The sequence below is a fragment of the Pseudochaenichthys georgianus genome, chromosome 16 (assembly GCF_902827115.2).
Source record: "Pseudochaenichthys georgianus chromosome 16, fPseGeo1.2, whole genome shotgun sequence".
In the NCBI taxonomy this organism is placed as follows: Eukaryota; Metazoa; Chordata; class Actinopteri; order Perciformes; family Channichthyidae; genus Pseudochaenichthys; species Pseudochaenichthys georgianus.
Genome location: NC_047518.2, coordinates 35,621,367 through 35,636,758, shown reverse-complemented (window position 1 = coordinate 35,636,758; position 15,392 = coordinate 35,621,367). Strand labels below are relative to the sequence as shown.

General features: G+C 40.9%; 2 protein-coding genes across 2 annotated transcripts in view; one reads left to right on the top strand and one right to left on the bottom strand.

The window, feature by feature from the left end:
* The window catches only part of fhl3a (four and a half LIM domains 3a), a 25,601-nt gene extending 23,367 nt beyond the window's left edge, over window positions 1-2,234 (bottom strand). The window contains exon 1 of the mRNA XM_034102669.1: window positions 2,019-2,234. The gene's annotated coding sequence lies outside the window, so the exon portion shown is untranslated. The remainder of the gene's footprint in view (window positions 1-2,018) is intronic.
* Window positions 2,235-9,395: 7,161 nt separating this feature from the next.
* On the top strand, window positions 9,396-13,073 carry utp11 (UTP11 small subunit processome component). Its single transcript, XM_034102850.1, has 8 exons — window positions 9,396-9,581; window positions 9,762-9,823; window positions 9,942-10,044; window positions 10,158-10,277; window positions 12,055-12,148; window positions 12,275-12,405; window positions 12,603-12,713; window positions 12,809-13,073. The coding sequence occupies exons 1-8, from the start codon at window positions 9,522-9,524 to the stop codon at window positions 12,890-12,892; spliced, it is 765 nt and encodes a 254-aa protein (XP_033958741.1). The 5' UTR covers window positions 9,396-9,521; the 3' UTR covers window positions 12,893-13,073.
* The last annotated feature ends 2,319 nt before the right edge of the window (window positions 13,074-15,392 follow it).

Below are 15,392 nucleotides of genomic sequence, written 5' to 3'. Positions count from 1 at the left end.
GTAGCCTTACGTAGAATGAGTCACAAAGTCACGAAAACAACACAAAATGCGTCCTTCGAAACACCATGGAGGCGCAGAGAGCTGCAGAACATCAACAGAAAACTGCTGCAACTAAAATCTAAATTCTGCTCCCTAACCACCTGCAACTACTTGACCGCTGATCGCCATCATTACCGTTGGCCTGGTTTCAAACGATGCCAACGCATAAAACCAGCCACAGCCAGTCCAAGTCATTTAGCTGCAGTCCAACTGCAGTTCAGAGCTGGCCGGGGTCCAAACACCACGCGGGGCTAACCTTTGGAAAACACTGAGACCTCCGAAGAATGTGACCACGGTCAATGAAGCAGAGAGGGAGAGAGGAAGAAAGCAAACAAACACATTATACAGCCGTGGGCTCTGTCGAGGCAAACTTCCCGGATGCTAAATGGGATAGACTGACTGGCTTTTGGCAGCAAATTAATTATTTCTGCTTGTTACTTTGACAAACAGTTTGTGAAAGAATAGTATGAGAGACCAAATTCCTCCAAAATGTAATTTCTGTAGCAACAGATAGAGAGGAGATATGCATTATTCAAAATGTTATTTTTAGCAAATGTTATAGCATACAGCTTAAGGAACCAGGTAGTTTAATATCAGATACGTTACCTCATCCAAAACCAAACCTGCATGAATCTCTGTGTGTATCAAATCAATTAAAGCACTAATCAATATGTGTATATTAACAATAGTTCAAATGACTTGATGGAATGTGTAATTAATTGTAATCACCCGACTCTGCTATTCCCCTCATCTAAGCCTTTATGCACTTGTCAACAAGCAGCAGCAAAAAGGGTTGTACAGTGTTGTAGTGAAATCATACAGCCTAAGAGTATGAAGACTAAACTGTGATCCTCTTATAAAACATGTAAGATCTTGATCAAATGTTCTCTTTTTTGACAAGCCCAACACGTTACCTTCCCACTGTGCCCACTGCTCCGAGATGACGCAACAGGTGGATCACCACACATGTGTCATGAGGGTGACAAAGCTACTCTACACTGTGATGTGATCATGTACGCCAAAAACAAAACTAGAGGCTGCAGCACAGACACACCCTTCCAATATGCACAGTTCCATATCCCACTTCCTGCACCCGAAGAAAAGACCAGTTTAGCCTGAAGGACTTTGCTCTCTGAGGCCTTCACACACTGCCAGGTGGGAGCTTCTGTAACAACAGTTGTTCCGTAATCCTTCCTACACACAGTTCAATGGGTCACACGGTCCAATACAGTCTCTTTCTCCACTGACTGGAGGCGGTTTGTTGTTTTTACCTTGTGTGTGTGTTTTTGCATTACTGAGGAATATGGGAGCAGGTGTGATTTTGTCATTAACGTGATAGGGAAGATAGAAATAAAGTCATAAACAATCGAAGCAGAAAAACACACAGAAGATGTCAAGATCCACTCACTTTGTACAGGAAGTGGTTCCTCTTATGTCAGGGATTTACTTCTCCCAGGTGACGTGTTTGACTAAGGTGTGAGGCTTGTCCTAATTTCACAATCTAATCTTCATACTCACAGATTTCTTACCAAAGAGCATAACAGTCAAATCTCAAATTATAAAGTAAATATGTATTATATGTATCTCATATATCTTATGATATTAAATCAAATGTGTATTGTAATCAAAATGACTGCAATTAACCATACTACCACCACTAATAATAAATTACTATAGATTCAGGAGAACTTCATAAATTATTGTTAATGTTCATTAAATATGATATTGCTATTATAACGCTTCAATTTAACACACTAGAGTGTATGTCATTGATTTTCATTGATAAGCCTCATCCACAATCATAATGATGCTTTCATTGACAATTGGGGATACACTAGTTTATTTCCCCATCACCATAATACACAAGTAGTTTCCGAATATTTTAGGTGAAATGTATCCTTTATTGAAACCCCACTGAAGAGGTGGGCAACATAAACGTTAACACGAAAAAAGAAAAGAAACTAGATAAAAAGTCTTACCAGGAGTATTTCTGAAGTCTGGAGGTATCTTCTGTAACTTCCCCGAGGTTCCGTTAACCCGCCTCCCTCGCTCAGGTCAGATAGGATCAGTGTGCAGGTCGCAGCTCCGGTAACTCTCGTCAGCTGTACAACTTTTTGTGTTGCTTCTGACAGCAGTCAAATCTCTGCGGCGAAGAGTGATGCAGCTCGCCGGTTACATTTGTCCTACTACTGAGGAAGTTGCTGGTGAGTCCCAAAACCCCGCCTCCCCCCCAAAAACCCCTCCCATCCTCTCTCCTACGACTTCAGACGGACCCAGTGGAGGCTGTGATGGGAGCTGTGGTGCCGTTTATTTGCGGGCTATTCTAATATAATTAGGTTTTATTGGTAAGTAGCTTATTAGTAGGAAGGTCGAGCCTGTTTATTTGCTAATCAGATTCCGGAATAATGGAGAGCTCACCATTTGGTACTTTTAGGTTTCCAACAATCAGCCTACAAGTAAAATCAAACATCTACAAAAACAGAAAGGTTTTAGTGACATAAATACCTTTCTTTGTAGATACATTGCAACTTACAAACTGCATTTCAAAATAAAATGCCATCTTGATGCTCTGTGCTCATTCATATGTTTTTATTTTGTTGGTAAATGATACATCCTGTAGTTTAACCTGTGAATCAGTGACAGTTAGTAAAAGAGCTATTAATCACATCTTTGACTTTAACTTTGTATATTTATTTGTTGTTCATTTCTTTTCTATTCACTATATCTGTAAAGCGTCTTTGAGCACCTGTAAAAGCGCTAACAAAATAAATCTATTATTATTAATATTATTATTATCTTAAACACATCTTCAGGGATTGGATTTAAAATAAGTAATAGTTTGTGTAGGTGTCATGTACATTTTGGGTCTGGTTTCAATAGTCTTGTTGGAACAAGTTCATTTATCTTTTCAAAGCTGTTATGTAAATAAGTTTTGCAAGGATTCTTGGGTTCAATTATTGAGTATCAATAAGATTAAGTCCAAACACTGTTTCTATACCAGAGGAAACATTAAATACATCTAAATGTTTGAGCAATAATTACTTGCAGTCTCAGCAAATACTTCCATATCAATTGTCATTATGGAGCAACCTGGCTCTAAAGTGACCTTTGTTGACTCCCTTTATCCACTCTGACATTACCATGCAGGGTAAAGACCAACTCAGCTGTCAAATTCCACTTCCCTTTTGTGTGCACCCTTTCTCCAGTCCTGATGGGTCATTTTCAAGACTCAACAAACCGGAAGTGTTGTTTATCCTGGATGCAGCTGGCTGCTATTTTGTCCTTGAATGCATTCTTTAAATATTAATAACAGTGTGTGCTCACAACGCAGTGGAAAGAAGCAGGGGCACCTTTATTTAATCAAGAAGAAGAGTCACTGATAGCAATGTTCCCTTTTATTAAAAACACCCTGACCGTCAAACAGTTACACAATCACACCTGGAAGCTGTTGAGTACAGCCACAGTCTGATTTGGGCCTTAAAGAGCAACTTCCAGGTTAAAGACACCTGTGAATAAATGTGTAGGAAAATGATGTATACACTAGATTTTCCAAAAAATATACATAAATATACACTACAGTGACATCTGGCGTCGTTTTTGTAAGACATTTTTACTTCCGCATCAAAAAATCCTCCCCACGTGACCTCCCGCGTGTGACGTAACAAGGGGGAAACAAGGGGGAGAGCGGCCGGTGTAACGTATTAATAAACATGGATCCCAATGCTAGTTTCGACACAGAAGACACAGAATAAGTTGAACATGTATATTCGAATGCATATGACGGACCACAACCTTATAATTATGAGTCTGCTAGGCGTCCAAGAGACCAGGAGCAGCCAAGGATTAGAAGAAATAACGGCCATCGGAGAGAAATTGAGCTGTGGTGTGAGGAGAACCAGTGGAGAACAGGGCAGCTGTCTTGGTGAGTGATCGGCGTTAGCTACAGAATGTTAGCTAACGTCACATCACAACATTGTAAAGTTAGCTATCATATCAGGCTATAACTAAAGTAGCATTGATAATATAGTAACGTTACTGGCAGGACTGTTGATACTGATCCATAACAGAAACTAATGCGCAAGTATCAGCCGTATCTCGCGTTACCTAATGCAAATCCACACTACCTTACGGTGCTGTACCGGAGGGGAGAGCAGGGAAGGGCGGGGAGAGAGATGTAATACGGTTCCCTGATAAACGTTTGACCCGACAGGCTGGTATTTGTGCAACCGGCACAAACACAATACTGCACCATGATTACAAATGGTGAAATACAATGTAAAACTACAGGAAGATACCAGCTCACTAAAACACAACCGCTCAACGCAACTACTAACTATTCCCGCGGTCAAAGAGCGGAGATGTGTCCCCTTTGTGATGTAATATGACGCGTTTGACGTATGACCTTAAAAAAAAGCCGTCTTTAAGAGCAGAGCTCAAAATTGCTCCTTTCCCTCTGAATTCCTGCCCTTATGTCTCGTAAAACATATCAAATCCTGCATTCACTTTTTTAATTGTAATTTTCAAGCAAGTTTAAGCATAAATGTAGAAAAAAACAAAACCTGCAAGTTGTTCTTTAATGACACATGGTTGGTGATAATGAAAGAGGCTTCTCACTTTTTCAAACCAGATTAATCCTGATGACACCCGTTAAAGCGCCTTCCCTAACCTCTAGGCCACCCCAAGCAGTGTAATCAAATGTTTCTATTTACTCCTCCATTCCAACTTAACAAATGCATTATGCAGTGAAGGAGAACATTCAGCTGTTCAAGTTCTTCCTCGTAAAGAACAGCTGAAAGTTTCACACCAGAGCAACCTGACCTGTTTAACTGACCCTCAAGCTGTAAAAGACCCTTTATACAAACAACTCAAAAGTGATGTTGTTTTTTCAAGACAAGGGAGCGAAGGACGAGAACAGAGAGCTGGAAAACGACTCCCTTCATGATTTACACAATGTTTAGCTCCTTGAAGACGGGTAAGTCTCTAAGGAAAAGCTCTCCTCTATTTTACATTTAGTTACATTGAACTCATCTTCAAAGGAAAACAATTTATCATTTACATATTTAGCCTGGCCACGGCCCCGACTTTAATATCTTCAGACGCTCCACCGAATTTGGTGATAAACCACTAAGTAATGGGAACACAGGCCCGTCCACACGGCGGCGTGCGTTCCAGCTTCGACGCTTCTGACCCATTCACTTTGAATGGGGTGACGTCACGCTTTGCCGAACTGCATTGTGGTTCCGTCGCTTCGCTTTGCTCGCGTTGCAAAAGTTGAACAAAGTTCAACTTTTGAAGCTTCGACGGAAGCGTCAGCCGATCAAATCATATGCCAGTACAAGCTCTAGCCAATCAAACCGCGTGCTTGTGTGTCCGGGGCGGGAGATTCATGTGATTGGTTGTTGGTCGAGTTTCAGACACGCCCACCGGCAAGCTTCAACGCACGCCGCTGTGTGGACGCTGGGTAATGGACCCAATTGGTTATTTGAAGCAATAGTTCAACGGTTTAAATGTTAAAGATTACCATTGTTTAACAGCTGTTAAAATTATGTGTAGCACTCAATTAAAAGCATGTTAACACTCTTATGTAATTGTTAGTTATTTTTCTGGAAATGCAAAAGCGTCACGAAGGCTTACACATGCAATAGCCCAATACACATAGAAGACCTCCAAACATGTGACCCTTGTCTTTCATGGTCATGTGACCCCTGTAGTCCTCACAAACCCTTAATTATAAATCCTAATTTTACACTCCGAGGCATGGTCCTGTCAGACTGCGTGCAACAAATTAGAGGATAGATGCTTGTCAATTCATCATAGGACAAAGGCCTCACTGTTTCTGTTTACTTGGTTAAGTTAAGTGTAACTCTTTTTACCTAATTCATGAAATATCTCTCTGTTTTAGTTTTGAAAAACAAGTTAAAAGGGTAATAGGGGTTAACTATCTAAGTAATCAGTACAAAGTGAGAATGTTTTAAATGAAGAAAACACATGCAAGATTTCAAAGTGAACATTGAACAGATTGATGTGAAACGTAACTGTGTTTACGATATTTTCATCCCTAGTGAAAAACACCATGTAATTCAATTTTAAGCATACTTTTACCTTTTGAAGCCAGAGGTGATGACGTCTCAAGTGACTGTCATGCTGCTTACTGAAACTCAAATGAAATTGTAAACCTTCAACTCTTTTCTTGGATGTGTGGTTTTGGAAAGAAATTAATTATAATGAGCATCGTGGCAGCACACTAATGAGGCAATAAAATGGTTAAAAGTCCCGCAGTAAGTAGGTATGGCTTGTTCAGAATATGTCTGTTTTCCTCACCTATATAATGGTGTGTATAAATAGTCTTTATAGCTTTAGCTTATAAGGAATATGCAGAGGGACAGTATGTGCTAGATTTTAAAAATACAATCAAAACAAACTAGCAACACACCATTATCTGGAAGATCCTTTTGATGGTATTGGCGATAATAGCTTTTTTTACAGTACAGATAAAGCATGATTTTCCTCATCTGAAACACATCCAATTGTTGCCACTGCACTGCTGTGATTGTCTGGGATGGAGTATAAAACAAGTCATGCTACAATGTATGAAAATAAGTACCGTATTGGCACTTAATTGTAGACATTTTTGTTTTACAAGAGTTTGTGGTTATGGTGAGAATCCCACCCAGGAGTGCACCACCTACTAGTAGATGGCTTGGGCAACGAGTAGGGGATTATTTGAGGTAGGAATGTCCAATAATGAGAATACAAATATTCCAAGTAAAGGCACATTGTTAATACTGAAGCATCGTAATGTAAGGACTTAATTACTGGTCAAGGTGGAGGTCATTTCTACCTCCTACTTCATATGAGTTCGGTTTAAAGGAGACACAAGAAAGGACTTTTCCTTGCACGAGTAGTTTTACATACATTCCTCCACTTCCAACCAGGATGACTTTTTAATCTGTATAATGTTATTTTGCTACCTTTGATCATTTTAAGAGATGAAGCTAAATTGAGAGGAAGGGAACTTCTGGCTCATGCATTTTTAAACTGGGCTGGCCTGGCGGCAGATGAGGACCAACCATGGTCAGAGGAGACATACCAAAGTCCTGAGCTCAGCCCAAGTGCAGCAGTCTTACAATATGTCAGCAATGTTATTTTTACAGGGTCATATAAGAAAACCAAACGGTTCTGCATGTGCCCCACAAGGGCATTCCTCCATTGCTGACCCTGAACCAACCCACAGCCTCTTGTCCTCCTGCTCTTGCATCAGCCTCTGATTTCCAAAGTAGTATTTACTCCTGTCATGGCTCACCAGTAATGATAAATACTCCAATGAATTAAACAGCATGGAGCCAAGTAAGTCAGAACGCAGACATTTTAACCCATAAATTCTGGCTGCCGCCTGTGTTTGCCTTGTTAAACACGTTAGTGGCTGAGTGGACCAGTCGGGCCTTGGGCTGAAGTCTTCACAGGGATCGGGGTCATTAGCCATCAGACTGATAAACAAGCCTGTGACATAATGTGGAAACACTGACCCCATTCATAGGTATAATCGCCCGCAAAACAATCTGCATGCCGGGCAAATCTCACACATATAAAACAAATTCCTTGCGGTTGGTGAGGGAATAGTGAGCTGCCATTGAGGGAAATGACTGTTTCCTGGAATATCTCTCTCTGTCCTAAAGGCTACTTCTCACGTCCACAACAAGTTGGGAGTCTGGGTGAGATTAGGGGACTGGTGCCATTACAGCTTTCTCTCTGTCTACCCACTACCCAAAACATCATGTCTGGAAATGGATAGCCTATTGGATGACCCCCTCATTGTCTTTGTTCCTGCAGCACTTTTTTTCCTCTCAAAATATAAAAAAGTTTGTGAATAATTTGCTAGTAAGATTACAGAGATTCAATGTAATCTCCTTTAGTCTCATTGGTCAGGACATAAATCAAAACAGTCTGGAACCCGAACGGAAACATGCAATAAATGTCCATGTTGGAAAAACATAACGTGTTACCAATTAGAGTTAACTGTGCACTCTGGCAAATGCAGGCCTTTATTATAATAACCAAAATCATTTCATGTATGAACAGTGCAGCCAAAGAATATTGAGTCAGCAGCACCTTGTGATGACCCTCACTTGTTCTGTGGATCCTGGGCCAAGTCTGGCTTGTATACAACATCTAAATGGCAGATGCCAATTGCATTGGTCTTATACTTGGATGAATATAATTAAACCCATTTCCCTTTTCCATTAAACTACATAATGTATCATTTGTGGTCTTGGATATTCAAAGCCAAAATAAATGTCTTTCAACATCAATTACATGAGTTAATGAGATAAGAACAATTATTACGGAAACTGGGTGATTAAGTGGTTAAAATGTTATTATATAACCTTCGCCACAGAGGTTGTGTTTTCTGTTTGGTTTGTTTGTTGGATTAATTGACAGCAAGATTATAGGAATACTACTGGCCTGAGTTTCATGAAAAATGGAGGATCTCACAATTTTCAAAGAAAGAACCCGTCGAATTTTGAAGCAGATCTGAATCACGGACGGATACATTAATTTCATTCATGGAAACCTTGGTGGAGCTCTGTGCTCTCTGAGTGACCTTCCTTTTCAAATGAATTATCTAACTAATACAAATGGTGGAAGAAGAACTTCCTTAAATTAGGTAAAAGCAGAATAAAACAATATTCAAACACTAAAAGTAAATGTCCTGCATTGAAAACTTTACTTTACAAATAAACTTTACTTTACTAGAACGTTATCATTGAAAACGAACTTCATGCATAAACCTGTGAGATGCATTTAATTGTTTTACCTGGTGAAAATGAACTACTAATTGTATGCGTATGCTTTATTTTAAATCCATAACAACGGTTCATATTTTATAAACTTGTTTTTGTTAGTATAAAGTATAAAGTAAATAGTAGAAATACATGTCATTTGTATAAATTAGCATCCGATCGAAAACTCAAGTAAAGTACAAACACTTTAATACATTTACCTTATTACTGTCAACAGCTGCACAATACATCTACAATGAGCTACCAAGGCTCAAACAGCAGGAATGTGCAACAGGGTGCTCACATCACATAGCATTTTAATGTGAACAGCACCCTCTACTGTTTATTACGCGCTCATACAACACGTCGTATGACATTCACAGCACTGTAATAGATCGAAACAAATAAATGATTATGTGAACACGTTTTGTAAAATGCCAAACATTAATAAAACATTGTTTTATTGTTAATACATTTTCAGTCACGATTTATCACTACTTTGGTATTTTCAAAGTCAGTGGAGTTGCGAATCTGCGGTACGGAAATGAAAATCTACTCGCTGTGATATAGGCAGGAACCCACGTGTGCAGCTAGCAGGAGGAAACACTAAGCAGCAGGGAGATTCAGTTGTTATACATACCTGACTCGTATCTTATTTTCCTAAACTATTTAGCTTTATTACGCCGGACGACATTCGCCATAATGTCTTCGTTCAGGAAAGCGTTGAAGTCCCGACAGAAAAACCACCATGAAAGATCTCAGGTGAGCATTTCAGTGTTTTGTTGGCTAACTTGCTAGCTTCCTAGCCTGCTGCTATGTTGTGAAGTACTGTTGACCTATAGAGATGTCTAAATATTATAACCAACCTGATAAATGTGGTATTATGTAATAAATATTGTGGTGTATAACTTGTCTTAACTGTATAATTATGTTTTCACACAGCCTGGTTTCAGGAAACATTTGGGATTGCTGGAGAAGAAAAAGGACTACAAACTCCGTGCAGTGTAAGTTTTATCAAGTAAATGATACATGCTTTTATTTCTATGCTTTGAATGTGGATTTTGAAATGTAACATGTTTGAAGAATAAAGTGTGTAATGGCTTGCTTTGCTTTGTTTTTTAGTGATTACCACAAGAAACAAAACACTCTTTCTGCTCTGCGAAAGAAAGCTCTGGATAAGAACCCAGATGAGTTTTACTACAAAATGATCAACACCCAGCTGCAGGTAAGATAAGGATCACCATTAACGCAACACAAGGAGACAATTAGCTACGCTGTGTAAATCTCCCCTGATCTCTGTGGCTGAAGTATCTAATATGGATTATTTTGTGTTGACAGGATGGAATTCATGTAGCAAAAAAAGAAGGAGAGGAGGACGAGATAACAGAGGAGCAGAAGAAAGTGATGAGGACGCAGGATATCAAATATGTGGAGATGAAAAGGGTGGCAGAGGCCAGGGTAAGTGGATTTGCCACAACAACACAATCAAAGTGGACTTGATTGTCTACTGAAAACTCTGGCCCAATTCCAAACAACACCCTACCCCTCCGTTCGCGTGGAGGGTCCGCCACATTAAGTGCTGTTCCAAACCAATGATGCGGCTTTCACACCAGCGCTTTTCAGTTTCTAGCTCCGAGCGGGAGCTTTTCTGATTCAGCTCCGGTTTCCCTTTTCAGCTCCCGCTCTGTGCACACCGCCCACTGGCGCCCCAGAGCTGCCCTTGCTGCGTCATGACGTCACCGTTTACATCGCTGATTTGCTCCCCAACGGAAGCTCACAACAACAACAACAACAACAGCGTCGGGTCGATAATCGTGTTGCTTTTAATCACACGAAGCCAGAATAAATTGAATAACGACTTATCCAACCTTATACTTTGCTCCAGAGTGCCGTGGTTCATTGTTTATTAATGTGTTTCTGCAGCATTTACCGACCGCTGCAGTGCTGCTCTTCCACGGGAGTTTATTCTCCCGTTAGCTCCCGGTTAGCTCACACTGCAGCGGCCGCTCTAAAGTATTCACTGTCCGACTCACACAAGCAGCTGATGCATATCCCCAGTTCCCTTAGCCTAAGTGAATGTGTGTCAGTCTGAATTGACACTGTTTGGTATCACAACGCTGTTATGAAAGTGTCTCTGGTATAAAACGGGTGATGTTAGCATAGCAACCGAAGCTAAACTGACTACTTGCATCCGATAGCTGCAATAATACAAAACAACACGTCTGCCTCTCTCCACAATGATCGATAACAGTGAACGGATGGTCAAAGTAAGGCACAAATAAACAGAACCACACGAAGCCTGGTTAGTGTTGCCTGACTTTATAAAGTGTGTTTATAAGCACTACTGCTTGTAGGCAGGCATAACAGTCGACCCATGGGAGGTGGGTTTAGTTTCCTGCACGCCTCGACGTAAGAGAGACGTAAGCGACGTCACCTCTTAGCTCCAAAGCTCTTGCCTCTGGACCGACAATTTTTTGGAGCTGGAAATGAAGCGGATTCCGGAGCTAAGAGCCGGCGCAGCTCCGGTGTGAACTGGAAAACCCGGCGCTTTTCAGGCTCTAGCTCCGAGCCGGAGCTGAAAAGGCGCTGGTGTGAAAGGGGCATGAGTGTGGAGGGGGAGTGGGCTATTAAGCCCTCAAACAGTGAGTCTGCATCGGTCCTGACTTCACCTGCTGCTCTACCTGACAGCACTCAACGCTGTGTGTGTCCGTCAGGAAACAAGCTGTTTACAAACAGTTCCGTGGAAACATTCACTGATAAGCTGCACAACAAGAGCTATTTAATATCTTCATACAGATGTTAACAACTACATGGTTACCTCATGTTTGTTTTTTTGCTAAAACTAATCAGCTTATTAACATCAGATTTTAAAACAAAAATATGTTTACAAAAAATATTTGGAGTTTTATTTTTGTTATCTTTAATTCAAGAGATGCTGATTTGAAACCGTTGTTACGAAAAATTATTGCATTTCCTGTTTCTGCCGGAGAGAGGGGAGTTCGTCCCAAAGCTTGCCGCTGTATTTACACCCTCCATCTGGAAGGAGGGAGCCTCGTTAAGCTGCTCGTGTGACTACACTCCATCACTGAGTGGGTAGGGTGTGGTTTGGAATTGGGCCTAAATTACAGATGTGCTCCGACTATTACCTAACCTCCTACTGATAAAGGAATCCTCCCTGAAATAGAGCTCCTGTTGTTGCCCACTGTAAATCTTTGTGTTTATCATTTGATTTCAGAAAATTGAGAGGATGAAAGGAGAGCTCCATATTCTGGAGGCAGACGCCAAACAGAAAAACCATCATACATTCTTTGTGGATTCCAAGAAAGAAGGTAGATGTTAATGCACATTGGTTAATTATAATGTGAACAGACATCCCTGGCTTGTTGGGATTTCATAGTTATTAATAATACAGTAAGTTTAAATGTTTTACTGAACGTTTGATTGTGTCTCCTCAGTGCAGTCATTCGATCTGGCAAACCACCTCAACACTGTCCCTGAGCTGGTGGACAGAGTGTTCAACAGACCAACTCTGAAAACTCTGGAGACGAAGAGCATCCAGGGAGCTGTAGAGCCTCGCACTATGATGGTTTGTGCTTATAATGCATGGAGATCAGCGTCATTTAGTGTGTGACCAGGACCAGGATACAGCTTCTGTAATCTGAGTTGACATTGGCTCACCTAAAAAGTGTACATCGAAACATTTGTTTGCAATATATTGCTGTCAATGTAAGGTTCAAAGTGCATTCAAACCCACTGATGGTTCTCTCCTCATTCTAACTGTAGAAGTTGGCCAAGCTGAGGAATCACCAGTACAAGATCCTTTCCCAGAGGATAGACAGAGAAAAGAAAATGTTTGTGATTGGCCAAAAGATTCAGACCCGCAAGGACCTACAGGTGAGGAAACGATGTCTTATATGACAACAAGCATTGTCGCAGTACAACTGGAAAAATCAACACGTTTCCTTTTCTTCTTTAACCCTGTGCACCAGGATAAGAACAAGAAAGTGAAGGTAAAAAAGGAGACTCACAGTGCTGCAGCTATCTACAAGTTTGATGTCAAGAGGAAGCGCTGAGGGGGATGTTCTCGTCATGCTGAGAAGAAATCACCAACTTTGCCAATCTGATATTGGTGAAATAGTGGACTTCTAGATCACACCATATGGGAGCATTTTTATTTCCTTAAAACATTTTGCAGCAATGCAGTTTTGTAAATATTTATCTACAACTTTTAGTTTCTTTCAAATAAATATCAAAAGAACATACACTTGTTGTGACTTGTTGTCAAATGTGCATATAACTTGTGGTTAATCTCTTTTTTTGGGTTAGTAGTTTGTTGACTTTTACTTTTTTATTATTAATGTGTTGCCATTAGAACAACTCGAGAAATTAGAGACAACAGCACAATTAGTTTATGAGGCCTAAGGCTGCATTTGAAATGAGGAAGTCATGTGTGCTGAGCCGTCTGACTGCAGTTTAGTGTATTTAGTTGTACCAGTAGGTGGCATTAGTGTCCTTCATCACTGTCAATGGCTGAAGACACAGGATATGAATATGGAATAGACTAAGCTTGAAGTCTATAGCATGCAAGAAAATGTAGACTTGAGTTAAAATGTGGATATGACATTTTCTGTAATTAGATGTCACCCACTCAAGCGCCACAAACTGCTTTCTTGTTCAGTAGGTATTAACACGAGGAGCTGAACCTCATTCACATTTCACACCTGTCATAACAGTACTTATCGAAAAGTTCTATAAAAAAGGCATTCATCTTCCGCTATGAAGAACAAAACTTTGGCCTCATCCAGTATCTCACAGCTTATTGTGAGTGTGTCAGCTATATTCAGGTTGTCCTGCCATCTCATAAAGATAGGACGTATCATGTCAATGTCATATTTGTTGGGTATTTTCATTAAGGTGGGCTGGTAAATGACATGATCAAGAGCCCTGTCTTTTATAACTGATGGAAGCGAGCGATTAACGTTTATTTGCCGCCATGAAATTAACTTCTCTGAATTGACTCATGTTGGGCCGTTTGTTGGTGATTTGAGGGAAACTTCCTCGTGATAAACTTGGATATTTGTATCTCAGCATTTTACGAGGAATCCACAGAAACACCAAGTTGTCTGCGCAACTAAATAATTTGAGTGGTGGAGGCACAGGTTTAGCTTATTTGTTTGTTGCCGCCCTTGAAATAAAATGCAGCAACTCCTCAGAAAATGCATGTTCACATGTCACAGCAGGGTGACACAGCTGCAGCCAGCACAATTGAGTATGATTTAGTTGTCAGATAGCATGCACTAATAATTACAATAATACTACTGTCAATGCTCGCTCATTAGATCACTTTAATCATAATTAGCATTTTTAATTGTATTAGCTGCAGCTGTGCTTATGCAAAAATACCTGTTAAAGACACCCTTGAGAGGCACATGTAACTATTGTTACAGCTACATCCTTCTCTCCAGGTTATTCTCATCAGTCTGTTATGGTGTGATGTGTCATCAGATAACCCAATGTATTAACCATTACCTGTTCCCAAAGGCCCTTTTTACAGCAGATATTTCGACTCGTCATGGCAGGTGTCACTAATAAAGACGGCTCTGTTACATTCAGGCGTCCCTTTAAGCCGTGACAGTCAGTCAGCCAGCATAAAACCATGACCCAGAAAAGGACGCAGCTAAATGGGATTCAGCCATTACATATTAAATCATTTACACCTGTACTTGTCCCACTGTGACATATCAGAATATATTCCACGATAAAGGCCTATCATTTCCTATCATTTCCCATGTCTTCCTCACATCTGCTCTCACAAGACTACCCAGCTCATACAGGCTCATCGTCTCTGGCTAATTAGACTTCTCAGTAAAGTGTGTGCGTGTGGATCAGCGTGCCATGGAGGAGCTGGGATTAGCTGATCCCTGGTTTGCCACTAAGACCAACTCTGCTGTTGATCCACCTGCTGATCAGTCCTCGCCAGGTCCCTGTCCTCAAAATTGAACTTTGTTGAGTCAAGTACCTGCACTAAAGCCCCATATTTCAGGTGAGGCAAGCACACTCAACTTGCATTCACAAAATCTATCCCCTTCCACATCTTTCATAGTGCTGTCTTTCTCCATCAACCTATTTGTGTCTTTGTATTTGCATGTAGTGAGTACTAACAAACGGTATGTGTGGTTTCTACAGCCTGTAGTGTGAAATAGACTGAGGACCTGGCGTCCAGCAGCAGATCACAGCGGCCCAGGTTTGATTGATCACTGTAGTGGCAGCAGCTTCATAAACAGAGCCCATCCATCAGCCTCTCCTGGGAGCCACTGGAGGGGGAAGAGGAAACAGAGGGAGCCAGGCAGAAATGTCACCAGGCGCAGTGAGAGGTGGAGGGGCTGGAGGAGAGATACCAGAGGCCTTGGCCCAAACACTGCTGACCAGACCAAAGGTGAGCCAACACCTCAAGATGGGCCAACACTGGGAAAGAGTGATGGTGGGTCCACTTGGACTGATTACACTCATTTAATACTCGGTACAGAGCTAACAGCTGTTCTCTAATTGTAGTAGAATGTGTCTAGTAAACAT

What these genes read in the sequence shown, in the direction of transcription:
- utp11 (XM_034102850.1), top strand. Translation starts at nt 9,522, where the DNA reads ATGTCTTCGTTCAGGAAAGCGTTGAAGTCCCGACAGAAAAACCACCAT. An exon ending in GACTACAAACTCCGTGCAGT is followed by an intron (nt 9,824 to 9,941) that starts GTAAGTTTTATC and finishes TTTGTTTTTTAG; the next exon opens with TGATTACCACAAGAAACAAA. An exon ending in AGACCCGCAAGGACCTACAG is followed by an intron (nt 12,714 to 12,808) that starts GTGAGGAAACGA and finishes CCTGTGCACCAG; the next exon opens with GATAAGAACAAGAAAGTGAA.